This window comes from Miniopterus schreibersii (genome assembly GCF_964146895.1).
Source record: "Miniopterus schreibersii genome assembly, chromosome: 8".
Classification (NCBI taxonomy): Eukaryota; Metazoa; Chordata; class Mammalia; order Chiroptera; family Miniopteridae; genus Miniopterus; species Miniopterus schreibersii.
The window spans coordinates 29,159,127-29,184,796 of NC_138109.1; the positions used below are offsets into that span (position 1 = coordinate 29,159,127).

Genomic DNA, 25,670 nt, shown 5'->3' on the forward strand with positions numbered 1-25,670 from the left:
TCTGACTTTGGGGTGGGGGATCCCTAACATCCCCATCCACCCAAGCTCTGGAAACTCTCCCTCCCAGTTAGCCCACGGTGGCCCATGGGGATGGAGGAGAGATTTCATCACCTCGCTCCAAAATGATAACAGAACAAATTGGTGGGGGTCGGACACTCTGGCAGGTGGTGAAGGGTGTGGAGATTAGGGAACCAAGAGGAGACCTGTTTTCTTTTGTTTGGGACTTGCTTCCTGCAGCCCTCTTGAGAAGCTGGACCCAAGAACAATTTTAAGAGCGGGCCCAGGCTGGTGATGGGGTGGGCGCGTTTGTGAAACCAGAGATTTGAGTCCGTTTGATCTTCAAACATGGGCTTTGGAGACTGTCAGCGGGCTCCTCGCTGGCCGATGAATGGCTCTCAGGAACTTTTCCTAAAACATAACCTCACACACTTTCCAGCAAATGTTTTCAACCTACCAAAGCCGTCATTCGGTTGAACAGCCGTGTTTCCAGACCCCGAAGAAAGATAGTTTTGTTGTTTTAAGAGAGACAGATTAAAGCCAGGGGCTGTTTAACCAGGGGGTTTGTGTGCTCCCTTCAGCTCTCACGGATTCCTCAGTGGTTGGTACAAAGAGGGTGTTGAGAGTGATGGTGGATCCCCCACCTCCCCAGCCTAAAAAAGATATCGAGGCCAGACGTGAGGCCTCTGAACAGAGGGGCCTCCCACAAGCCTGCCTCCAAAATGAGATGGGCGGTGAGTGCTGGGGAGCCTAACACAGATAATATCAGCTCTCGAGGCTGGCAAGGGAAAGTCACTTCAGAGGGAGAAAGCCGGTATGTTCAGAGGAATCAGCGCTGGGCCAGAGAATGCACAGGATTTTCCCCCGTGGAGAAGGAGTCAGGCGTAGTCAGAACCCTGCGGGGCGTGACTAACTGCCCCAATATTCCTGCCACCGGGGCCCTCTGGGTAAGGACTCCACAATTATGGGAGAGCCAGCAGGAGAACCGACAAACCCGCCTTTCATTTGGCCGGCAAATCAATCTGGCTTCTTACCTCCCTGGGGACAATATTGCATTTCCCCTGGAAAAACAAAGGCCAGAGATCTCTGAAGGGGGATCAGTTTCTGCTGCTGTTTCCCTGGTGAAGAGCTTGCAACATCTTGGGAGCAGCAAGCAGCTCTGGTCCCAGTGGTAGTTTCTAGCCTGGCCAATTTATAGGACTGTCTTCGTAACAGAGGAGCATGCCTCCAGGGCCATGCCTCACTCCTCACTGGGGCATTGGATGGAGCCCCATCTGGGGGCCTCCTAGCTGGAGCCACCAGCCCTGATGAGAGCCCCCATCCCTGTTCTCAAGGCACAGATGTGAACTCATTGTTCCCGGGGCCTCAGAGTTGAGTTTGGGGCCAATGAGTGGCGAGTGACCTCTGCCCATGGAGACAGGGTTTTTAATGACATTTTGCTGGATCAGGTCTTCTCTGGCAGCCAGAGACTTTAAACCTCCTAAGCTCCTCCCTTCTCCCTGCCCCCACTCCTAGGTTCAGAAATCAGAACTGTCAACCTTTAAGTGAACACATTTCTCTGAAATTATTAACCCCAAAACTATCCTGGCTGGCTTTCACCCAGCCTAGGGAGGCAGTCCGAGGTCGCCTGAAGCTTTGCAAAGGTCCAGGAAATCCAACAGTGCGTAATATCGAACAGCAAGCCACAGACACCAGGTCCACTCACAACACCTGCCCTGCGCCCAGTCCCAGGCACCACGTCTCCCTCTCTGTGTCCTCTGTTTACTTGCTGCTACCTGGATGTGTCCACACAACAACCTCTAGACAGCCTCCTGATCTTGAGATCAGGGGCCTCGAATGCAAACTTTCAGCTCCCTCTTTTTGTTTTTCATCACTCTGATGCTCCCAGGGAAATTCTTTCTGCTCAGGCAAGCACGGCAGGTGGGAGTGTATATCCCCGACAGGTAACACCACCGAGAGGGACACAAACACCCAAACTCTTACCCCCAATGCCAGCACATACCAGTTTGCCCTCATACCACCCCAAAAGCAACTGGCGAGTCACTCCATAGTCCAAAAGACCTTCTCCCTTTGGGGGAAGGATAAGCTCCGGCTGCCAGAGAAGGAAGACAATCAGAGAAGAGAACAAGGGCGCATAGGGGCTGCCCAGTCCCGGGGACCAGGTGCCCTGTGCCTACCTGGGAGAAGTTGAGCCCATTGAGCGGATGGCACTGCTCCTCCACCCGCTCCACGGCCCCCGTGCTCTTCTTCATCTTCTCGGCCTGCTGCGCCAGGTAGAGGTCTAGCACAGGCACACCCCGGGAACGCACGTCAGTCTCAGTGAGCGAGTTCACCATCAGCATCACCCACACAGGCCTCTTGCGCTCCCAGTTGCCTGCGATGGCGTTGAACAGGTAGTCCGCGTACAGCCCCTTGCCCCGCTGCGCAGGCGTCATCCACGAGGGCATCATCAGCTTCACGTAGTCCAGGTGGCGCTTCAGGCGCCAGTAGAGTTCCCGGGGCAGCACATCCTGCAGGTTCTCCCCATGGGGCAGCAGCTGGCAGCTGGCCAGCGCAGAGATGGTGTAGGGGTCTGTCAGGTCCAACTCAAAGTAGACGCGGGCACTGGCCTCGAAGGCTGCCTTGGAGTTGTCCGGGATGAAGTCCCAGACGCGTGTGTAGGGGACGTGGATGGTGCCAAACAAGTAGGCCGGGGGGTCACGTCGAATAGTCCACAGGAAGGAATTGAGGTCCCTTTGCTGCAGGGGGAGAGGAGAAGGAAGGCAGTGAGGTTGATGGCAGCAGAGCAAACCAAGGTTAACACAGACGGGGCAGGAGGAGGTGGGGATGGAAGGCAGGCAGACACCTACACGGGGCCATGGGAAAGAGCAAGGTCTTTGAAAGCTGAAATACCCACAGGCAAATCCTGGCTTTGCACTGTCTTAGCTGTATGATCTTGAGCACATTGTTTCAATTCCACAGACTCAGTTTCCCCATCTATAAAATGGAGGGGTGAGAGCAACTACCTCAGGGGTTAATGGGAGAATAAAAACACACAATATATCTAAATAAGCCCTAAGAGCAGTGCCAGGCATGGAGGAGGAAGGGGCAATGAAGGAAGCTCTCATTATGATTAGCTTTCACTGTTTGTGCCAAGGTCTGCCACATCACCTGAGAACATTCATGCTTGGCCAAGCCAAACCTTCACCAGTGGTGTTTCATAGGGAGGGTGGGGAGAGGGGGAGCAAGAGTACTGCTCTGGTAAGAAGGGAGGAAGTCATATAACTGAAATCCAACCATTAGAAGATACTTGCCAAGAGCACTTTGAAAGCAGAACACCTATTAAAAATAGCACACCTATTTAAACAGCGACTTCCCATTCATCAGGGTGGATACAGTTTTCCTTTTGGAGGGCAGATCTGAGTGTCAGCTACTCTGCTCAACCAGCTGAAACCACAGATGAGAAAGTGCTTTAAAAGCTGCAGGCTAAGTGAAGTCTCAGGCCCTGGCTTGGGAGCGGAGGATGCCATAGAACCAGTCCCAAGAAATGTACATGCTCTGGGTGCTTTCCGGGCTGCTCCCCTAAGTAAGGTGCACCTGGTCTCCAACCCCATTTTTCTGTCATCTATGACCTGAGCTCTGACAAGGGTGTGTGTAGGGGTGAACAGAGAGGGGCTTAGAAACAGGGGTCATTTCTCCAGATTCAGTTTAGGGTCAGGGGTTAAGGGGCATGAGAAAGCAATTGTCATTTCTCACAGACCAAGTCATTTTCCATCCAGAAAAAAAACAAAAAGAAAAAAAAAAACCCTGGACTGTCAGTCCACACAGCACCTGCAAACTTAACTCATAACATTTTTCTACCCGATTTTTTAGCAGTGAAAAGAATGTTTCCGGGTGGGTGCAGGGAATGGTACCTTACTTTACTAACAACCAACAAGTGTAAATCCCAGCATGCTGGAGATATAAGCTGGCTCTGAGCGCCCAGCAGGCCACCGAGCTCCCTGCTTCAGCAGGAGTCAGGACGCTGGAGGTGCACCTTGTCCAAGGTCAACTACCTCTCTGCTAACAAGGCAGTGAGTGAGGACCCCACAAAATCACCTCCTGGTCCTCTGGCCTCCAATTTAGGGTTATTTTCAATGTATTAATTTACACTTTGAGGGGGTATACTGTGGGAAATCAAGAGATTCCTTGGTTTGGAAGGAAAATTAGGAGAACCAATAATTACTCAACCCCGAGGAAATATTAGGGCAGCATGTATTTCCTGGCACTGCTTTTCCTCTCCTCTGGAATCTTCCCCTTTTTTTGTGAAATAGGGGCATTTGGAAGAGTGGGTGCTGGGGGCCTGGGCTGGAAAGGGAGAGAAAAATGGGAAACTGCACTGGGGAGAAAGTTTGTCTTGGGTCAGAGTGGGAGAGAGAGCAGGGGCGCCGGGAAGCCTGGGAGGGGGCAGCGTGTGAATGAGAGAGGGTCTGATGGAAATCAGAGGGAAAAGGGCAAGGGAGGGTAGAAACAGAAGTCACGGCGGGCAGAGAGAACTCAGGGGGATCTAGGCAGGATAAAAGCGAGGAAGTAACGAGCCAGAGGGGCACAGGGAGGAAGCATCCGAGCAGGACCGAGAGCTGAGAGCCCAGAGCGTCCGCGTGTGCAGGAGGAGCGGCAGAGGGAGCGCCCATCTCGGCTCACGGGCGGAGCTGGAGCCGAGACGCCGGGAGCTGGGGAAGGGCGCCCGAGGCAGCACCTGGCGGGCGAAGGTGGAGCGGGCGGGCTGAGGTGTGTGCAGACGGCAGGACCCCAAGCCATCGTCCCGGGGGTGCCCGGGCAGCCGGGAGAGTGGCCGGGCAGGCGCTCGCTCACCGATCCGGGCGGCCGGCACTGTCCTCCGTCCGGGGGCTGCGGGCGGGCGCGAGCGGTGGCGAGGAGGACGGCGAGCAGCAGCCCCGCCAGGGCGGCGTGCATCCTGCCGGGGCCCGCGGGGCGCGGGGGACCCTCCTGGGCGGCGCCCCCTTAGCGGGGCGGGGAGCCCCCAGCTGGGCACCGAGGTTCCTCTGGAGCGCGGGGCTCGTTGCGGGATGCTGGGAGCCCTCTGGGGCGTGGCTGGATGTCCCTGCAGAACCTGGGGGTCCCTCGGGGGCGGGGCTCCGTCAGTTGGAAGAGGGGTACCCGCTGGGGCGAGGCCCCTCACCCGGGCGCGCAGCCCCGTCGGCCAAGCCCCGGGGCTCTGAGAGCGCGCGGGGGTCGCGGGGCGCGCGGAGGTCCTAGAGCTGCGTCGCGGTCCAGGGGCGCGCGGGGCTCCCGGGGCGGTACTGGGATCCCGCGGCGTGCAGCGTCCCGGGGTTATGCTGGGGACCCGGGGCGCGCAAGGTCCCAGGGGTGCGCCGCGCTCCAGGGGCGCGCAGGGGGACAAGTGCGGCGGCGGGCGCGGCGGGGGCGGGGGTCGGATCTGTGCGCCCAGCTGCCCCTGAGCCGGGCTCAGAGGGGCGGCGGACGGCCGCGCGGCCGCTGCCCGGGCTCCGCCATGCTGCTCCGCGGCCGGGAGGGAGGGAGAGAGGAGGGCGGGAGAGCAGCGCGGAGCCGGGCCGGGCGGGGGGCTGGGGCCGCCGGGGCGGGGGGAGGGGAGGACCCGGCGCGGGACGCGGGGGGCGGGGGGCCGCGCCGGGCCGGGCCGGGCCGCTGGGAGTCCGGGCTAGCTCCGCGCCCGGGCGCGGCGAGGCGGGGTCTGATGGGCATGGCAGGCGCTCGCTCGCTCCTCTCTTGCTCCCTCGCTCGCTCCCTCACACACGCGCGGAGGGAGGCGAAGCCCGCAGCAGCCACTTCCCAACTTTCCAAACTTCCCAGCGCAACTTTTTCCTCTCCTCCCCTGCCCGCGCCTCCTCCTCCCCCATTCCTCCCCCTTCCCGTCGCCTGTTCCCCGCCGCGCCGTAGCTTCCGCACTCGGCCGCCAGAGGGCGCCCAGGCCGAGGCCGCGCTCCGCCGACCTCAGTGGGCTCGGAGGGCCGCGGACCTGGCGGGCGGCGGCAGGTTTGAGCACCTGGACCCGCCTGTCCCCGGGCATCTGCTGCGCAGGTCCTGGCGGGAGCGAAAGCGAGAGGGTCAGGAGTGGGCAGGCACCCCCCGACTGGCTGGGAAGGCAGCTCTCAAAAGAATCCAGGGAAGCTGGTATGTACAACTTTGTACCCCGACACTTTTCTGACTCTGGCATGCGCTTAGTGGGTGCTCTGCAAACACTAGCTGAATTAAAACAACAAAATAACCTTCCTCAAAATTCCTTAGAACTTTCCTTCTGAACAATCCTGTCTCATCACTTTCTTTGGACCCTCACGGGATCCCTGTGAGGGGCCTGGGAGGTAAGGATTCCTATTGCAGTTCCTTAGACCATAAGAATTGAAAGAGCCCTTGAAACCAGCTCCCTGCTGCTCCTGATGGCAAATGAAGCTTAGATAAGGCCAAGGGGCCAGGCCTAAGCCTCTGGGCATTTCCAGCAAATGGGGAGACTGAGTCACAGTCACCAGTTCTGTTAAATGAGAGTTGGCTGACACTGCTTATCCTGACAACCGAGATTGAAGTATGAATTAGGTAGAATTGTCAGGAGCCCACAGGCTTGAAGAGGGAGACAGACAGGAACAGCCACACAAAAAGATGGTTAAAATAAAAATGGTGAGTGCCAGAAGAGACAGAATCACAGGTAAATGGAAACAGAGGCTAACACAGCCTGGAGATTCAGGGAAGACTCCTGCTGAGTGAGGAAGGTGCACCAATTCTTTCAGGTGAAAGGCACAGAGGTGGGAGAGCGCAGGTGCCTGCAGCGGTCTGCAAGCAGTTAGGCACAGCTGGAGCAAAAAGCCAGGAGCTAAGGTTGTGTTTCCTGACCAGGCTGCAGAGTTAGCACTTTATTTGTACTAGGTAATGGGGAGTCATTGCAGGATTTGAAGTCCAGTGTGGCTAGAGCAGATCTGTGCTTTTAGGAGGCAGGGATTGGAGGGGGGGAAGGAAGAAAGGCAACCTGTGGGGCGATAGGTAGGGAGTGGGAGAGGTCTCCTGACTCCCAGCCCAGTGCTCTCCCACTGCTCCCACTCACACCTTCGGGCACCAGATTGGACAGCTGTTTGGCAGCCAGATTGAGAATGGCCATTCTAGAAGGTTAGGAGAGGAAGACCAGCTGGGATGGAGGGGCAAAAAGGCTTCCAGGGCACAAGATCTGGGCCTTTGGCAGGAACACAGGGGGACACCAGAGACTGGCATTTTGAACCACATGAGATTGCCATTTCGTAGATCAGAAACTAATAAATGTTGACAATTTCATATAATTCAACCTGCTAGGTGTCCAGAGCAACTTCAGTCTCTTAGCCATGCACACATCTGGTGACAGACGCAGAGCAGGCCCTAGTGCCCAGGCAGCAGGAGAGAACAGTGTGGCTCCACGTGGCCCCCATACAGAGCTCTGAGAACTGCAGCGGTGACCAAAGAGAGTCCTTGAAAAAGCCTCCACTCGCTCATGCTCCAAAACTCCCTGCCAACACCAGTACTCTGCTTGGTGAGGGTGAGATGAAACAGTTGGGAAGTGGGAGGAGAACTGAATTCCACTGAGAGGGCGTGTGATGGTCTCCATGGGTAACTAGGAGACACAAGGCAGACAGATAAAAAGGGACCTGACCAAGTTAAAAACTGATCCATATAATTAAAGTGATAGTACATGTGATGAATATGTGTGTGGTTTTTAAAATGTTTCGGGGCTTTTCCCCTAAAATTATAAAAGTTTTTTTGGCTAATTGTCATGTGTTCCAGCTATGACATCTCTTTAGCCCTCTCCTATGGCTGTGTGATGAATCACAACAGTTAAACTCTCTGGTCTCTCTCCATTCAGCTTCCTGTTCTCACTTTCTCTGAGTCAATGTGTGCAGTAATGCATTAGGATTTTCACTGGTATTGTTACTGAAATTGTTAATGAGATGCAAGAACTAACAGGTTTCTTTACTCCTATGGAAGTACTCAAGAGAATTGAACACACCTGTCCACACAAAAACTGTGCACAGATATTCATAGTAGCATTATTCAAAATCCTGTAGCTAAAAGGGAGAAATAGCCCAAATGTCCATCGAATAATGGATATATAAAACGGGGCATTTTCATGTGGTGGAATATTATTTGACCATAGAAAGTAATGAAGTACTGATACAATATGGATCAATTTTTTAAAAAATTATCCTAAAAACATAAAAAACATTATGCTAAATATAATATGATTCCATTTATATATAGTGTCCAGATTGGTAAATATACAGAGGCAGAGAGTAGATCAGTGGTTCCTTCAGGGTAGGAAGAAAGGGGAGTTTGGGGGACCATAGCTAAAGGGCACTGCATTTTGGGAGGAGTAATGATATACTCTAAAATTGATTGCCTTGATGGTTGCACAACTCTGCGATTATATTAAAACCATTGAACTGTGCACTTTAAAAGGATGCATTGTATAGTATGTGAATTATATTTCCATAAAGCTGTTACTAAAAAAGAACAAACAAGTTTGAGAGAGTGCTCCCCAAGGACAAGGGTCTAGTGTTTTCAAGCAATTTTTTCTCCCACCTGGTTCGTGAGAGAAGCACTGGATAGTCCTAAAGTCCTAGAGACGAATCGTACTTCCTGTGAATGTATCACTGAGCAGCCTTGGGTGACTCAGTTGTCCTCACTGGGCCTCAGTTTCCCTATCATCAGTATAAACAAACTCACACAGCGGATAACCCTTCAGAGTCTTCCTTACCCGACTCTGGAGGTCAGAGTTCCCTGGCCACGGCCTGCTAGTAGCCTTTAGGCAGGATGGGAAGGGCACGGGGCTCAGAAGGCGGGCTGTGGACTCAGATGCCTGCCTCCTCTCCCCGGGCACATCTGGCCCACTTTCCTTTTATTGCATTTTAATTAAGTTGTTCAATCAGATGGGTACCAGGAATCTGTAGGCTATAACAGCTCAGGCAGGAACAGAAGCCTTGTAGCGGAACTAAACCAACAAAGTCTGCCTCCTGAGCAGATCCAGGAGCCCTGGGTCTTGCCTAAGGGCCCTCTCTGGGAGGGCGATGAGGGGCTTTCCTGCTCTGCTGACTCAGAGGAGAAGCTTTGCTTTGGGCTTGAGGGCTGCCCTCTTGGCTGGCCATTGCCTGGGCTTCTGACCACACCAGTGCTTTCAAATGGACCTGGCCAGGCCTGACTTCCAGCTCCAGCGCCTATGCCAATTGTGCCCAACTCCTACCCACCCCCAAGCTCTGCTTCTCCACCTCGACTTTAGTTGGTTGGAAGCTACTCCTAGATTGAAAGACAGAATTGCCTTGGGGAGTGGGGAAGAAGGGAAGTAGAGTCCAGAAGCATGCAGAAGTCAACAATGCTTAAGAGAATCTAGAGCGATGGAAAGAACCAGAAAAAGGTAGACACAGATGATTCAGAAACAGGCATTCCCTTACAGGAGTGAGAAAATGGATGCATGGTCACAGAAGCACAATAAAGTATTAGAGCTGCTATACAAGGTGACAGGCATTAAAAACCAAAAGCCCTACTATGATCCAGCCCAGTGAGGGAATGTAGAGCACAGAGGAATCAGCCCAGGTTTTGTCCTCAGGGGACTTGCAACCCAGTGAGGGAGACAAATGCAAACAAGTAGGGTGCTATGGGAAAGGAATGGGGCAGGAGGAGGCGGAGCAACCTTACAAGAGAAGAAAGTCATGTTTAGAAGAGAGGAGATCTGCGAAGTTCCTTTGCAAGGTGATGACTGAGTTGATCTCTGAGGATGAGCAAGATCTGGGCAGGGAGAATGAGGAAAGGAAGGTAATTTCAGACTAGGAACAGCATATATAAAGGCATGGGAGTGTAAGTGTTTGACATATTTGGGGAATTGTAAACGATGATGGGGAGAACTAGAACTCTAAAACTGTTGAAGAGGGTCAGAAATAAGGTGGCACCAGGGCCCAGCCGGGCATGGCTCAGCAGTTGAGCGTTGACCTAGGATCCAGGAGATTGGGGTTCGATTCCCGGTCAGGGCACATGCCCGGGTTGCAGGCTGCAGCCGATCAATGACTCTCTCATCATTGATGTTTCTCTCTATTTCTCTCCCTTTCCCTTCCTTTCTCTGAAGTCAATAAAGATATATTTAAAAAAAAAAAAAAAAGATGGCACCAGGAAGGGCCTTGCATGATCTTGGAAAGAGCTTCATCTTGATGTTCAGAGGATGTCACCTTAGCACGCTCTGCGTAAATTGCGGATGCTGCTCGAGAGTGGCTACAGGTCAGGACCCAGATGAGATGTGTTCACATCCTGTGTGCAGCCATCAGTGATGTAACAGCAATGATGTGCACTGACCCTGTTAACTCACTGACGCTTATTGGGTCCCCATGTGTACTCTCGTGTGTTAGGTGTCAAGGAATAGAGTCCTGGTCTCTGGCTACTTGCAGCTTGTCTACAAGACAAAAAATATTCAGGTGACTAGCTAAAATGCATTTAAGTGCCAAGAGAGTAACATAGTATTGGAGAAGTCAGTGAGACTTGGAGTGTCAAGGACATCTGGGAGGAGTGGAATTTGAATTAGGCCATGAAGGAAAAGTAGGACTTAAAATGAGGGAAAGAACCTTGCTTGCATCCCAGGTCCAGGGAATGATGAAAGCGAAGGGACAGATGTGGGGCAGGGAATAGAACTTTCTGGCTGGAGAAGAGGGGTGATATTGGGGAGTGGGCTGGAGTGGAGGTTGAGTTGGCATGGTTGGATCACTGGCAAGCGAAGAAGCTAAAGGAACTGGGGGTCACTGTAGACCAGTTCTGTGCCAGATCCTTCATCTAAAGGATCTCAGCAACACTGGAGACTGACGTCTTTACCCCCATTTTAAAGATGAGGAAACTGAGTCTGAGAGGGGCACATGACATATTCAAGCCACACAGCTGATAATTAGAAGGCCTGGACTATCTAGTTCTTTTTACTAAACCACTTGCTTCATTTAAGACACCAGTGGCAATGTACATGTTGTATGGGTCAGACTGGTGAACACACATACACACATACAGAATCATTGAGGACACATTTACACTGCATATGGCACATACTGGGCTGTTTCTCCCAATCTAATTAGGACAGCAGGACGATTGTCATTTAGGAGACTTGCCTTTCACTGTGGCCCAAGCCGTGCGAGACTCCATTCTTCTACATAGGATTCAGTAGACGTATGGAAAGGGAAGAAAGAAATGTGATGCTTGAAACAAAATACTCCATCGAGCTGACCACTAAATAGCATTTAGACCCCAAGTATACACACAGCTGCTTTATGTAATGAAGGCTGTGGACCATGTTCCTGGATATAAAATAACAAACCACATATAACGTTTTACATTGCTGTGTAATTAGCACACATCTGTGAGTGTGCGAGCCGACCAGGGTGAGCGAAGGGGGGCTTGGGCCCCCAGCACAGTGAGCTGTGGAGAAAAGAACATGTGCTGTGGGACCAGGAAGACGAGGCTTTGAATCTTTGCTCCTTATGACCTTGGGCAAGTTATTTAAACTCTGTGAACTTTCAAATTCATACCTTCCATAGGAATAAAAGTTCATGCCTTATAGCAAGTGGTTTTGCCCTTCCTGCCCCCACAGGGACATCTGGCAATATCTAAAGACTTTGTTGGTTATCATAACTGGAAAGGTACTACTGGCCTCTAGTGGGTAGAGGCCAGGATGCTGTGAACATCTTACATGCATAGGATAGGTCCCACAACAAAGAATTAGGAACCCAAAATACCAGTCATGCTGAGCTTGAGATATCCTGTCTTACAGAGTTGCTTGTTTCAAGGATATAATCATTACTAACTTTTATTGAACATTTGCTATGTGCCTGGCACTGTGTGATCACTTCAGTTAAATGTGTTAACTCTTAACACCCTGGATGAGGAAGGTACTATTATTATCCTCATCTTATACTTGAGGAAACTGAGGCCTAAAACGTTGAGCAAAGTCACATGTCACATAGACATTAGTGGTGGAGCCAGGGTCTGAACCCAGGCAGTGTGGCTCCAGAGCCTGCCACCTGCTAGACAAGCTCATGCTTAGCAAGTGCCTCGTCGGTGTGTGGCACGTGGTAGTGGTGGTGACTTCTGTACAGAGGGGAAAGGGATTCATTCATTCATCATTCATTCATTTATTCATGTTGGACGTATGTATTGAGTCTAATCAATGCTTGGTGCTGAAGAACTGGTAAACAAGACAGGTAGGATCTTTGCTCACATTGACCTTACTTTCCAGTTAATGAAGAAAAATAATAAAGAAGTAGCCAGTACCAGTGGAGGGTCTGGAGGTGATAGAGTCTCTGGTGGATGATGAGGAGTCTGCCAGGAGAAGGTGGGGGAAGAGCGCCCCCAGCAGAGGGCCCAGCCTGGGCACAGCCTGGGGAGGGAGCCACCTGGTGTGTTCAGGCAACAGAAGTCTAGCAAAGCCAGACACAGACGACACTGGAAAGAAAAATCTAAGAGATCAGATTGGGGAGGTGGGGGGGAAAGGGAGACTTTGTAGGTGGAAATAGGAGTTGGAATTCTAGCTTTACTGAGAAGCTCTAGGAAGGTTTGAAAGAAGAAAATATGATCTGATTTACATTTTTAGAACACGGTTCATACTTTGGTGTGGAGGTTGGTGAGGTAGCAAGTGAGGAATTCGGGGGGTCCAGTGAGGGCGTGAGGGCAGTAGTGGAGGTGAGGAATTGGAGGCAAGTCAGAAGACATGATTTGTCCCAGATCTTACAGCTACTAAGCTTTTTTTCTGACTCTAGATCATGTTCCAGAGCTGCCTCGATACAGAAGCCCTGGGCCTTGGAATCCATGGCCACGAAAGTGGTAGAAGCTTAAGTCCAGTTTCGCCTCTGAGATTTTTTTTAATCTGTCCAGAGCGTTTAGCAGATTCATCTTTCTTCCCCTCTCAGATCATCGGATCCTGCATGCGGTCTAGCTGCGTCAGTGCCAACCGTTGCCTCAGAGTTCCAGCCCTTTCTCCCCGAGACTTTGCAGACATGCTGCACCTGGAGGGACCACCATTTCTGGCTGTCACAAGGAGCCTTCGCCCAGGACTAGGGAAGTGAGCTCTTAAGAGTGAATTCAAAGGGTTGTTACAGGACAGAAACTTGGTGAGTGTAGAAACTGCCGGAGTTTTTCATTTATCACTGTGCACAGACCATGTTCACAGTCGCTGCTCCTGCTAGCTGCTATGGCTAATTGATACCATTGGAGCACTCCTGTGTCAGGCGTCCAGCAGTGTGTGAGAGTTACGAGAGTTCCAGTTATGACCTCAGCAGCACTTGGTCTTGTCTGTTTTGAAATTATAGTCGTTCCTCAGTACTGCAGGGTATTTGTTCCAGGACCTCTGTAAATGTCACAATCGGCCAGTGCTCAAGGCCTTTATGTGAAATAGCATAGTGATTGCACAGAACCTATGCACGTCCTCCCATGTACTTTAAATCATCTCTAGATTACTTATAACATCTAATACAATGTAAATGCTGAGAAAATAGTTGTACTGTATAGTTTATGGAAAAGTGACAAGGGAAAAAGTCTGCACATGTTTAGTACAGATGCAACCAGCGTAGGCCTAACTATATAGTACATGCCAGCAAAAATGTAACTCTTTTTCTTGAGTATTTTCTGTCTGTAGCCGTTGAATCTGTGGCTGGGGAATCCACTTGATAAGAGCTGACTTCAGTCATCTTTGTGGATAGGAAGCGGTATCTCATTGTGGTTTTAATTTGCATTTCCTCTAGTGACTAATGATGTTAAACATCTTTTCACGTGCTTTTTTGACATTCTTATATCTCCTTTAGTGAAGTCTTTGTTCAGATCTTTTGCTCATTTATACTGGGCTGTTTGGGTTTTTACTGGGTTGTGATAGTTCTTTAAATATTCTGCTTACAACTCTTGTCAAACATGGTTTTGCAAATATTTTCTCCCAGTACATGGCTTGTATTTTCATGTCATTGAAGAGCAAATGTTTTCATTTAGAAGAAATCCAATTTATCATGTTTCTTTTGTTTTATAATTTGGGGCTTTTGTGTCTTATTTAAGAAATCTTGGCCTAACCCGTGGTCACTTGGGTTTTCTTTCCTTTGTTTTCTTCTATAAGTTTTATAGTATTAGGTTTAACACTTAGGTCAGCAATCCTATTTTAGTTAAATTTTGTATGAGGTGTAAGGTAAGAATCAACAGCTTCTTCCTCCCTCCCTCCCTCCCTCCCTCCCTCCCTCCCTCCCTCCCTCCCTCCCTCCCTCCCTCCCTCCCTCCTTTCCTTCCTCCCTTCCTTCATTTTTGAGAATGGATATCCGTTGTCCCTGCACCATTCGTCGAAAAGATTATCCTTTTTGTGTTGGATTGCCTTGGTACCTTTATCAAAAATCATTGGTTATTTCTATGTGGGCCTACGTTTGGACTCTATATCCTGTTGCATTGATATACACACCTATATTTACAGCAACACCACCCCATCTTCATTGCTATAGCTCTATCATTAGTCATGAAACTAGCCACATGTCTTCCAACTTTGTTCTTTATTTTCAAATTGTTTGGCTGCCTTAAATCATTTGCATTTTTATACAAATTTTAGAATAAATTTGTTAATTTTTCACAAATCTTGCTGAGATTTTGATTGAGATTGCAGTGACTCTCCGAATCAATCAGGACAGAATTTACATCTTAATAATATGTCTTATGATCCATAATTATGGCTTATCACTCTTTAGATTTTCCTTAACTCCCCCCTTGCAATATTTTGAGGTTTTTAGTATATATAACCTGTACATCTTTTGTAAAATTTATCCCATAAAGCATTTCATAATTTTCTATGCTTTTATAAATAACATTAAAATTTTTTCAATTTATGACTGTACTTGGCAAGTATATAAAATACAATTAAATTTTGTATATTGTTCTTGTTTTCCACAACTGTACATTTTTTGTGTTTAATATTGAGATGACCATATAGCTCTGTCATGATATCCCCTTTTCCATCTTATTAGTAATTTAATGTGTATTTTTTGTATATGTTCTTGCAGATATATATTGTGTTGTATGCATGTATTTTTAATTTATATAACTGATGGATCGTTGATCTGGTTCTGCTCTTTTTCCACCAAAGAGTATGCTCTTACAATCAATTTATATTTCTTCTGACTGCTGCATAATATGCAATGGTGCTATCCCATTCATTTTACCTGTTCACTCTCTGAGTGATAATTTTCCAGGGTTCCTCCAACTCCCTAACTCCACAAATGATGCTACAATGAGCATCCTTGTCCATATTTTCTTACAAATCTGGATTTGCCTTTTGGGGAATGCATACCCAGTTGCTCAATAGCTGAATTATAAAATATGCACATACTTAATTTGGCTAAGTGATAGGAAATGTTCTCCAGATTGGCTCTGCTACTTCCCTTCAAAATCCTGCCACCCTGAGGGGTGTAGGGAATCCTATGTCCCTACAAATACAGGGTGGGGCAAATGTAGGCTTAGAGTTGTGAGTACTCGAACAGAATTTATTCTTGTATTATTACTTACTGATCAGTGTATTATTTGCCTTATGAACAACTGTAAACCTACATTTGCCCCACCCTGTATTTCCATTATCCAGTTTACTAATTTTTATTTGTGTAAATTATTTAAGGTAATATCTCACTGAGGTTTAACTTGAATTTCTCTATTTACTAATGAGTTTGAGCAACTCTCCATATGCTTTTTGTCTTTTGGGGGGTTTTCTCTTCTGAAAATTGCCTGCGTGTGTCCTTTGCTCACTTTTCTTGAGTTTTCTCTTTTTCTTGTTGATTTGCAGGAGGTCCTTGTATCTTCTAGATATCTGTCTTTTGTCACTTTAGACATGTGAATATCATCTCTCCTGTCTTTTAGTTATTTATTTTCTGCGTAGTGTCCTTCATTGAACAGAAATCTTATTTTTATAAGGGAATCAAATTCATTTTGTTCTCTTATTGCTTGTATTTTTAAAATTTTGTTGAGAAATTCTTTCCCATTTCTAAGTCATAAAAATATTCCTCTGTTTTCTATTAACTTTATATTTTTACATTCTTCTATTAACTTTATCATTCTATTAACTTTATATTTTTATCTTTTGCATTTGTCCTTTTAATCTACCCAGTATCACCTCTGTGTGTGGTATTTAGTAATGAATTCAGTTTTCCTCTTCCACATGTGAGAGCTAGCTTTCTAAACACAACTTACTTAACAATCTCTATTGAACTGAGCTACTGAGTTACTTCTATTGTATGTTAAGTTTGTACACATATAATTTATCTATCTATCTATCTATCTATCTATCTATCTATCTATCTATCTATCATCTATCTATATCAAGAGTAGGGAACTTTATTTCTGCCAAGGGCCATTTGAACATAACATCATTAGCGGGCCATACCAAATTATCAACTTAATAATTAGCTGTGAAAAAAGCCCCTAGGTTTATTGAATTTCAAGTCCTGCCTGTGGTTGGCTTGGCAGGGCGAGACCAAAGGATACGGCCCGTGGGCCGGACATTCCTCATCCCTTATCTATATCTATCTATCATCTGTGAGGGGCCTCCCAGAAAACAGAATGCAACCCAAATGGAGCAGCTGAGGAGAGCTCAATGAAGGACTAGAAGGTTAAGGAAACCAACAAGGGTAGACGGGACACTCAGGTAGCAACAATGGGGAAGCTCTTACCCTTCACTCCCCATCCCGCACACCCTCCGCCCGGACAAGAAGGGGCAAGGGAAAGAGTGACTGCTGGCTGGTGTTCTGGTCTTTGGAAGAGGAATGCAGCCCGGACCTCCCTGCACCCCGGCAGGGAGAGAGCTAGGGCCTGAGGATCTGCCATCTTTCCCCCTCCAGCCTTCCCCCAGTGTCTCTGAATAGCCCAGCTGAACTGGGAATCGTGGGGCAGGGGAGGAGGGTAATGCAGTGCAGGGAAGCCGGCCTCTTGGGACAAGGGCAGAGTAGAGAAGGGTGGAGAAGGGGTCTGGAAGGGCAGACAGTATCCAGCACAGCACGTGTGTGAACGTGGGTGTGCGTGCTGCTGAGCTCTGCTCCATACCAGTGGCGTACTGGCCCGTCTGCTCTTGTGCCAGCACCACAACGTGTTTATTACCGTGGTTTTGTAGCATGTCAGTATTTGGAAAGGTGAGTTCTCATCTCTTCATCTTTCTTTTTTAATGTTTAACGTTTTTAGGTTAAATGCATTTGTAGTTCTCCATGTATATTTTAGAGTCAGGGTGTTGAGTTCTCAAAAAATCAACTGGAATTTTGATAGGCCTTTTATTAAATGTTTATATTGGTTTCAGAGAAGGGACATGTTTTTAATATTGAGTCAGCCCATCCATGAGCAGGAATCTCTCCTTATTCAGATCATCTTCTGTGTCCTGTATTAGTGCTACATTCTTTTACACAGAGGTCTCCTGTAGTCTTAGTTTAATTAATTCCTAGGTACTTTCTTTGTTGTTGCCACTGTGAACGGTGCAGGCCCCATGTCCGGTGCTGGGAATACAGTAGTGAACGTGGCATGGTCCCTGGGCTCACAGAGCTGATGCTGCAAAGACAGACATGTAAACAGACAAATCTATGACCACACATTGTGAAGAGTGTGCTGAAGCGAAGGCCCAGCTTTCCGCCCTGGCCCTCTGCCTTCCCTGTGTCATTTCTCAGTGCTCTGTGTCACCGCTCTTACGAAGATCCTGACCAGATGTCAGGAAGCCAGGATTTCCAGCCCTAGATGAAATTCCATCTAGCCGGCTTGTTCATCTGAAGAACGAGGGGTTGACTAGACAACGTTTTAGACTCCTCTGGCACCACCCATCTTCCTGTTCCCTTCTTCCTTCCTTCTCTCTCTTCCTCTCTCTTCCTCTCCTTTTCCTCTCCCTGTCCCTCCCTCCCTCCTCTCTTCTTTTCCATTTCTTCTTTCTGTCTTTCCTCCTTTGTTCCGTGATTGAGTGTGAAAGAAAGGACAGTATTGCCTGAGGAAGAGAAACTGCTCTGTCTAGTTTTGAGTGCTGTGGGGATAGTCAGGCCAGATGCCCACAGTAGAACATGCCTCCCTGCTAGAGATGGGCAATTTACAGGTACGCTTAGTCACAGATGTGAATGAGAGTGTATAAAATAAGAAAAGAAGGGGATTAGAATAGAACTTGAGGACTCAGCCACGTAAAGTAAAATTAGAGCAAAAGGTATTTCCGAGGAAGCCTGACATAAGTTAGTTGTATGAGACAAAGATTTTTCATCTCCTGGGAAGGCACTTGGGAAGGAAGTTTAATGAATGGTTCATAATTTTTTAGAATCTTTTTTTCCATCATTCTCACTCTGGAATAAAACTGGTCAAGTTGATGACGTTTTATGATTTCAGAAGTAAAGCACAGACTTTTAATGACTTTTGTTAACAAGATATTGGAGCAAGGCACTTTACTGCTCATTGCCTCAGTTTCACCGTCTATAAAACGGGCATAATAAAGCTTATTTGATGAGCCTATGATTGAACGTGAAATTCAATTCTAGGAAAGTAAGAAATGAATTAGGCAACCTTAGTGTTATCCTTTTTAATAATAATACCAAGGATTAAATTTGTTTTCTGTCTTTGACCATTTTGTCACCGATCCAGTGACTAACTTTTTGTAAACTGGTGTTCATTCCATTCTCACATATCTCTTCCTCTGTCTCAACTCCTCTGGGTTCCCCACGCCCAGCCATTCGGAGATCAGAAAGACACCATCTGCTTATGAGTAAACAGACATGCATTCATTTATAAGTTGATTGGACCAGGGTGTCTCCTGATGTCCCTGTTCTGAGTGTTCATACATTCCACCACATGCTCACTTATCTAAGGTCACACACAGAGGCTCCGTGGCTGGGATGAATCACATATGAGCTGACCATTTTTCCCCAGAATTCATGGGCTGCAACATTTGTGAGTTTAGCCAAAGTGGACACCTGCCACCTACTCAGAACAGGACTGGCTTCTGGTGATCACATCTTTACAGAGTTCACTTGGGGCCCTGTTCAATGAGGGCTGAGGATCATGAATGGAGCTTCTATGGAGCACCTTCTGCATGCTCAGCACTGGGGTGTGCGTGCATGTGGTGAATTCGAATAAATCAGGAGACATGGGTCCTAGCTCCTCGGAAGGAAAGAGGACAGCAGGGGATGATGACAGGTTTGGGGAAGAAACTTAAGGCATTTCATGGGCAGCTCATTATTTATCTAGATCAGATAGGGACCTAGCAGCCCACAACTTCCCCCAAATGAATTAATTCTTTGCTTAAAGATCCAAAAATGTCTCAAGTCCCTCTGAGCTTGTTGACTTCTGCTGGCTCTCATCTCACTCCAAAGCGTGCTTATTTCTCTGGGAGCTGCAGGCTCTCATGTTCGCGGGGCTTGGCCAGGGCTTTGGCCAGTCCTCCTGGAGTGGAGATGAAGGCTGCAGATTGATGTGGGCTCCACAGCCATCTCCCTTGCATTCTTTATCCCCCTGCTGGGTGTCCCGGAGACAGTAATAGATGAAGGGGGGAGTGTTTGATTTAAAAAAAAAAAAATGTTGAAGAAACAGTTTGAAGCACAAAGCCAAGAGGAGTCGGTTGTCCTACTGCTCAAAAGTTTATAGGAGCAAAAAATACTATTGTGAGAAGGGCACCACACTGATCAGTTTTCATGACACTTCTGTATTCCAGAAGGGGCACACTCAGGCCCCCAATTTAAAAGCACTTGTCTAAAGTCTTGTAGAAAGACTTGGGATTATAACCCATGTGTTCCTTTTCCCAGCCTGAGCCTCTTAGGACAGCCTGTAGAGGAGGATGGGTGGCCCAGCATGGCAGGGCATGCACCTGGCTGGGCCAGGACAGAGCCTGGACCCGTGGTCAGCTCCTCAGGCCTGCACACTACTCACTGCGCGTCAGGCCAATCCTCCCTTGCTTTCTGTTTCAGTCTCTTCTCCTAGAAGGTTGGGCTTTTCAGAAGTACCACCATCAACATAAGGGGGATGATCTGGAGTAGCAGCCAGGGGCTGTATCTGTTGGTACATCTGAGCTCTGCAGGCCAGCTCTAAGCTGCACACCCATCACTAAAAGCAGGGTCTGCAAGCCAGCGGGTGGTGAGTGGATACTGTACTGTGGATGGAACATGGACTGCAGAGTCAGATAGCTCTTAGTTGTGCCAGCTCACACAAGCTACTTTCTGAGCCTCAGTTTCTGAATTTTATGTTCACACCAACCCATGTAAAGAAGGCATGTTAAAAATTAAGAATCAGCCCTGGCCGGTGTGGCTCAGTTGATTGGGCATCGTTTCCGTGTACTGAAAGGCTGTTGGTTCGATTCCTGGTCAAGGCACATGCCTGGGTTGCAGGCTCGATCCCCAGTAGGGGCACATGCAGGAAGCAGCCTATTGATGTTTCCTCTCACACCAATGTTTCTCTCTCTCTCAAAATCAATTTTAAAAAATCTTTAAAAACTAACAAAAAAAACTAAGAATCAAAGCATGACTGCCTCTCTGTGGCACTAATCATAAGAGGGAGGGGTAGGTCATGTCGGATTTGGCTCTCATCACATGCCACACACTGTATAATCCTCATGCCAGCTCTGAGGGAGGTGCCGTGCTTGTCCCATTTTATGGATGAGGAAAGTGAGGCTTGAAGAGAGTGGGCACTTGTTTGAGATCTCGAATGTGCTTCATGTGTTTCCTGAGGTAAGCAAGGAAATCCTCCCCACTTTATAGGGGAGAAGTTGAGGTGTAGAAAGGGAGGTAAACACTGTGCCCAGGGTCACCCAATAGGGAGTTGATGGAAGAGCTGGGTCTGAGTCCAGGTCTCCTGGCTCCCAGCTCAGGGTTCTCTTGCCGCCTACACTCACCGGGCCCCGCCAAGGCCGGGGAGGGCATTCTGCCCTGGAGTGGTGCTCTCCCAGGCCAGCCTCGCCCCTCTTGCCCAGGAAGCACTGCCCTTATCCCCTGCCAGAAAAGCCTTGTTGCCCAACTCATGGGAAGGAGCCAAGCCTGGCAGCCTTTGGTGGGCATCCAAGTGGAGCTGCTCTTTCCTGTGCCGAGCTTAGCACGCAGCATGGCTTCATCATCCAAGTATGTCCTGCCAGACAGGCCTCAGCTGCTGGCCGGCGGGGCACTTGGCGGCCGGAGAGAGCTTGGCGCTAATTGGGCCCAGCCGACATAAATCATGGCTCTCGTTAAGAGGAAGTCCAGCCGTTCTCTGGCAGGCGAGGGGTGAGAGGTGGGGAAGGATGGCAGGGTAGGAGCCTCCGCCTAAAAGGGGTTGAGTCCTGCAAGGGCCCAGCGACATCAGCAAGTGCCTGATCTCTCTGGCCCTCTCTATCCAAGTAAAGAGTGAAAAGGCTGCATCCAATGATCTCTGATAGTTTATGCCAAACTATAGAGCTTCCTGTTGCATATGTGTGTGTGTGTGTGTGTGATGATTTTTCTTTCTGCTTAGAGCACCATCAGGGATAAATGTCTTTACATCCTGTGATGTGGTGGGCTGAGTGTCTGTCACCAGACTTGGAGAGGTAGGAGAAAGTCCTCCCCATGAACAAATGATCTCTGAGGGCTGCTTTGATATCTAGAACCTTTGTAGCAGAAGGCTTGGGTTCCTTGCTCTGCTTGGGACAGAGCAAAGCCCTCCAGGAGGGGAGGGCTGCCCAGCCAAGCTGGGTCACTCATTGATAGGGGGTAGAAAATTGCTTGTCAGGGTCTGTCCTAAGAACAGACATGGGCTAGAATCAATGGCCAGCTGTGCTGAGATGAACTTGGAGAACGCTGGGTCAGTCTGAAGATAAATTATAACAAGCTTACAACTCCTGATTTTGCCAAGCATGCATGTGCCTGAACACCCACACATCTATTAGGACATTCAGGCACACACAGCGTCTGTGAAGCACCCGCTGTGTGCTGAGTACTGCGCTGGGCACTAGGAATATCAGCGAATCCGACTCCGTCGCTGCCTTATTCAGTCATGGTCTGTAGAGAAGGAAGGACATGCAGTGGGAAAGTTGATCACAAGACAGTGTGATAACTCCTTTTCCATAGACATGTGCAAGACCCTCTGAGTATAGAAGTTATGGGCTCTGACTTGGGCAGGGGGTGGAGGCTGAAGGGAACAGATTGGCTTCTAAGAGAAGGTGGCATCAGCGGTGCCTTGGAGAATGAGCTGAAAGTCCTGGAGAGGACAGTTAGAGTAGAGAAGAGAGTGTGAGCAAAGGCTGAGCGCAAGCACCACATGGACGCTATGGTCAGAGAGCAGCAGAGGTCCCTGCAGTTTGAGGGACAATGTAAAGGGGGGAGATAGAATAAAGGCCAAAGTTGAGGCTGAGGCTTTAGTTTGTTCTAGTGGTTTTCCACAGCAGTTCTGAGCCCTGCCTATGCATCAGAAACACCTGGAGAAATTTTATAAAGTACAAATAACCCCCACCCCTGAAATCTGACTTTGCCTCCTGGGAGCCAGGTATCTGCATTTTTAAACCAGTTCACTAGGTAAGTTGGAGGTAGCTAGCTGACAGCCTAGTATTTCTTAAACATGTAAGATGTTGATAATGCAGTGAGGCAAGTAAAGGAGAAGGGGGCAGAGGATGCTGAGGGAGGAGAGTGGCATGGTTTTAAAAGGAGAAGACCTGAAGGAATGAAGCCGGGAGCCATGGAGAAAGACCATTCCAGCTGGAGAAGACAGCAGTGCAAAGGCCCTGAGGCAGGGCTGACTGATGTCCTAAAGAAGAACAAGGATACCAATGTGGCTGCAATCTAAGCGATGAAGTCAGAGAGACAGTGGGGCAGGTGGGTTATGTAAGGTTTATACTGATTTAGTCCAACTCACCCACCACCTGGTGAGGGGACACTTTAGTAGCTACATCTGCTCTGTGCCCCTCTTTTGCACAGAGTTCTGAACAAGGCTGGGCGGCTGGGTGGTGTAGGGGAGCATAGAGATGGGTAGACTGTAGGCTCTGCTTCCCCAAGGATCCCAATCTGAAGGGAGAGGCCCGGGCTCATGCAGCCTTTTCCAACAGAAGGCAGGCTGCAATCCGTGCTACTACCCGATTCCAACTGTAACAGAAATACCAAGCGCTGTGCGAGGGGGTCGTGGAAAGAGGTTGGTACAAGACCGAGCGGACTGTGAGTAGCACCTCGAAGGGTGGGTAGGACTTCAACGGGCACAGCAGGAAGCACTTGGCTAATGAAACAGAGCAAGTGTGTGGCCGAGATGAACCTGAATGGATGTCTGTGGTTTGGGGGAGCCAGCATGAAAGTGTGGGGTCAGCAAGTCCTGATTTCAAGTCTGGCTCAGTCTTGACATTTGAGACCAATGGGAGGTATCTGACTTTACCTGTTTGGGTCTCTCTGGTTTCATTTCCCCCATCTTTTCAAGTGGGTTGATTCTGGATATTGGCTGTGAAAATTAATAAAGAAATGTGTGTGGATGTGTCTGACAGCCCAGGACTTGGTGTGCCTATGTGCTCAGGACGCGAGTGTCACATTGCCCCTGTTAGTGGGTAGAGCTCGCTGTCTCTATGCAGCACCAGGTTGCTTCCATCAACTCCAGGGAGAGGAAGAAAGCCAGGCGGTAAGGGCAGGAAAGTGCGATTTGGCCTATTTTCCTCTCCACATACACCACCACCGGCTGGCTTGATGGCAGCCATCACGGGCAGGGTGCCACCCAAGAGTTCACCGTAACGATGGCATAACCGAAGTCTGCCGTCCCATCGGGTGTTGTGCTCTGTATCGCACCTGCACTCTGCACGCGGCATGGTTATCACCACCCCGTTTCATGTGATGAGGGCCCCTGGAGGGGGCAGCAACATCGTGAAAGAGCCGGGGCTTCTCTGAGCTTTTTCCTCTCTGCCGCGCTATGCCTCCCTCCCCACTTCACACACCTGAGCAGGTGCAGCCAGAGGCCAGAAGCTGAAATGCTCAAAAAGCTTACAAAATGAGAATGAAGACCATGGCAGACCTAGGGTCACCGCTGCGGGCGTGTGAGCGCTCCCACCTCCCCCCGCAAAGCCAGCAGTACCTCTTTGGTCACATCCTTCAGAAGAGACTCGGAGCTCTGCCTCCAGCCAGGGGCCCTGCCCCTTGAAAAGGCCCCTTCTCACCTTCATTCTCCTGGTTCTATCCATTACCCCTGAATGGAGATGGAAGCTTAATTTTTCTCGCTTGAAGCCCTTAACACTCTGGGCTCTTGACAGGAAACACAGCTCAGTTTTAATTAGCCACAGCAAGCTCCCTGCATGAGCTTCTAGTGCAGGCCCGCACTTCAAAGATAAAGGCTTCTCCATTCTCTCTAATCACAGCTATTAATGAGCCAATTAAGGCTTTCTCTGGGGCTGAGGCAAGCAGTGCTCCTAGTACCCTGGGCACCCTGCTCTGCCCGACTGCCTGCCAGGAAGCTTGAGAATGATGGGTTGGGAGCCCCAGCTCTGCAGCTTATCTGCTGTGAGTCCTAGCAGGGAACAGATGTCCTCTCTGAGCCACTGTCCACAACGGGAGATTAAGGCTGTTTCTCCTGAGGAGCAATGATCACAACAGGAAGGATTCCAGGTCAGCGGTTCTCAAACTCCAGCATGCTTCAGAATCACCCGGAGGGAGGCCTTATTAACATGCTTCACTGGGCTCCACGGAGTTTCTGACTCAGTTGGTCTGGGAGGGGGGCCATGCAAACTGTGGGTTTCTAACTTGTTCCCAGGTGATGCTGCTGCTGCTCCATGACCACATTTGGAGACACACCCCTCTAGATAAGTGTGAGATATTGCTTGGAGATTTTGATGGCACTTCCATCTATAAGGTGGTCTGCTTGGAGATTTTGATGGCCCCCCCCCACCACCTCTTTCCTTCACCTGTGTCTCCCCTGACGGTTTCCAGGAGCCTCCCACCTGGGCTGTGTGGACACAGCAGTGCTTGTCACTGTGCACTGGCACACCAGTGTGTATCCCTCCAGGTGTGCTCAGTCCTGGGCACAATTTGGCAGGACCATGTCTTGGCCTAATCTTGGTACTCAGATTCCAGGTCCTGGTGTTGATATCTTAAGTCTCCAGCACCTCATTTGGGAGGGGAAATGACTCAGGAATTCCCTGTTCCAGAGAAGGCAGGGCGCATGGAGCCTCAGTCTTGCTGATGGGTACACTGCCTAATGGAGGCTGGCCAGAGGGAGATGCGCAGAAAGGAGGTCTGTTCAGGGTGCAGAATATAAGCAAAGGGGTGGTGGGATAACGCATGTGGTTTAGGGGAGTGCTGCTTAGACTCCTCTACAACGGCCTAACTAAAGCAACTGAAGTCCCTTGCGCTGCATTTTGCCTGTTTTCTTAGGCAACAGAGACACGCATTCATTTCAGCTACCACCTCCGGCCTGCGATGCCCGACAGCGTAACTATAGAATCGCTCTGAGCTTCTGGCTTTAAAGACAGACTTTTGTGGTCAAAGAAGATGTTTACAGCTCAGGTACTTAGGATATTGGCTCTCTGCTGGGGCCATTGCCGCCCTGTCCACCCTCATCATCCTCGCCCACCCCCACCGCATCTGCCCGCCTTCCTGCCCCCTCTCATTCACTCTAATTCAGCCTTCATGGCCCGCCTTAAGTTTTCTGGTGATCTTTGTGTTACAGATAGCATATCCCAAAATGCGTGCCCAGGGGCCTTAGGGGATGTCGGCAGCTATAACGTGACTGAGGTGTCCTTGGGGAGTAGGGAGTGCTGGACA

The 25,670-nt window shown here is 49.3% G+C and overlaps 2 protein-coding genes across 2 annotated transcripts in view; one reads left to right on the forward strand and one right to left on the reverse strand.

The window, feature by feature from the left end:
• TRABD2B (TraB domain containing 2B) overlaps positions 1-5,501 on the reverse strand; it is a 195,479-nt gene extending 189,978 nt beyond the window's left edge. Inside the window, exons 1-2 of the mRNA XM_081143931.1 lie at positions 4,831-5,501; positions 2,175-2,735 (exon numbers count right to left, since the gene is read on the reverse strand). Coding sequence (XP_081000057.1) covers positions 2,175-2,735; positions 4,831-4,932 — 663 coding nt within the window. The 5' untranslated portion in view covers positions 4,933-5,501. The remainder of the gene's footprint in view (positions 1-2,174; positions 2,736-4,830) is intronic.
• LOC308560188 (putative selection and upkeep of intraepithelial T-cells protein 1 homolog) overlaps positions 4,559-25,670 on the forward strand; it is a 134,406-nt gene continuing 113,294 nt past the window's right edge. Inside the window, exons 1-2 of the mRNA XM_081143932.1 lie at positions 4,559-4,746; positions 12,900-13,100. The gene's annotated coding sequence lies outside the window, so the exon portion shown is untranslated. The remainder of the gene's footprint in view (positions 4,747-12,899; positions 13,101-25,670) is intronic.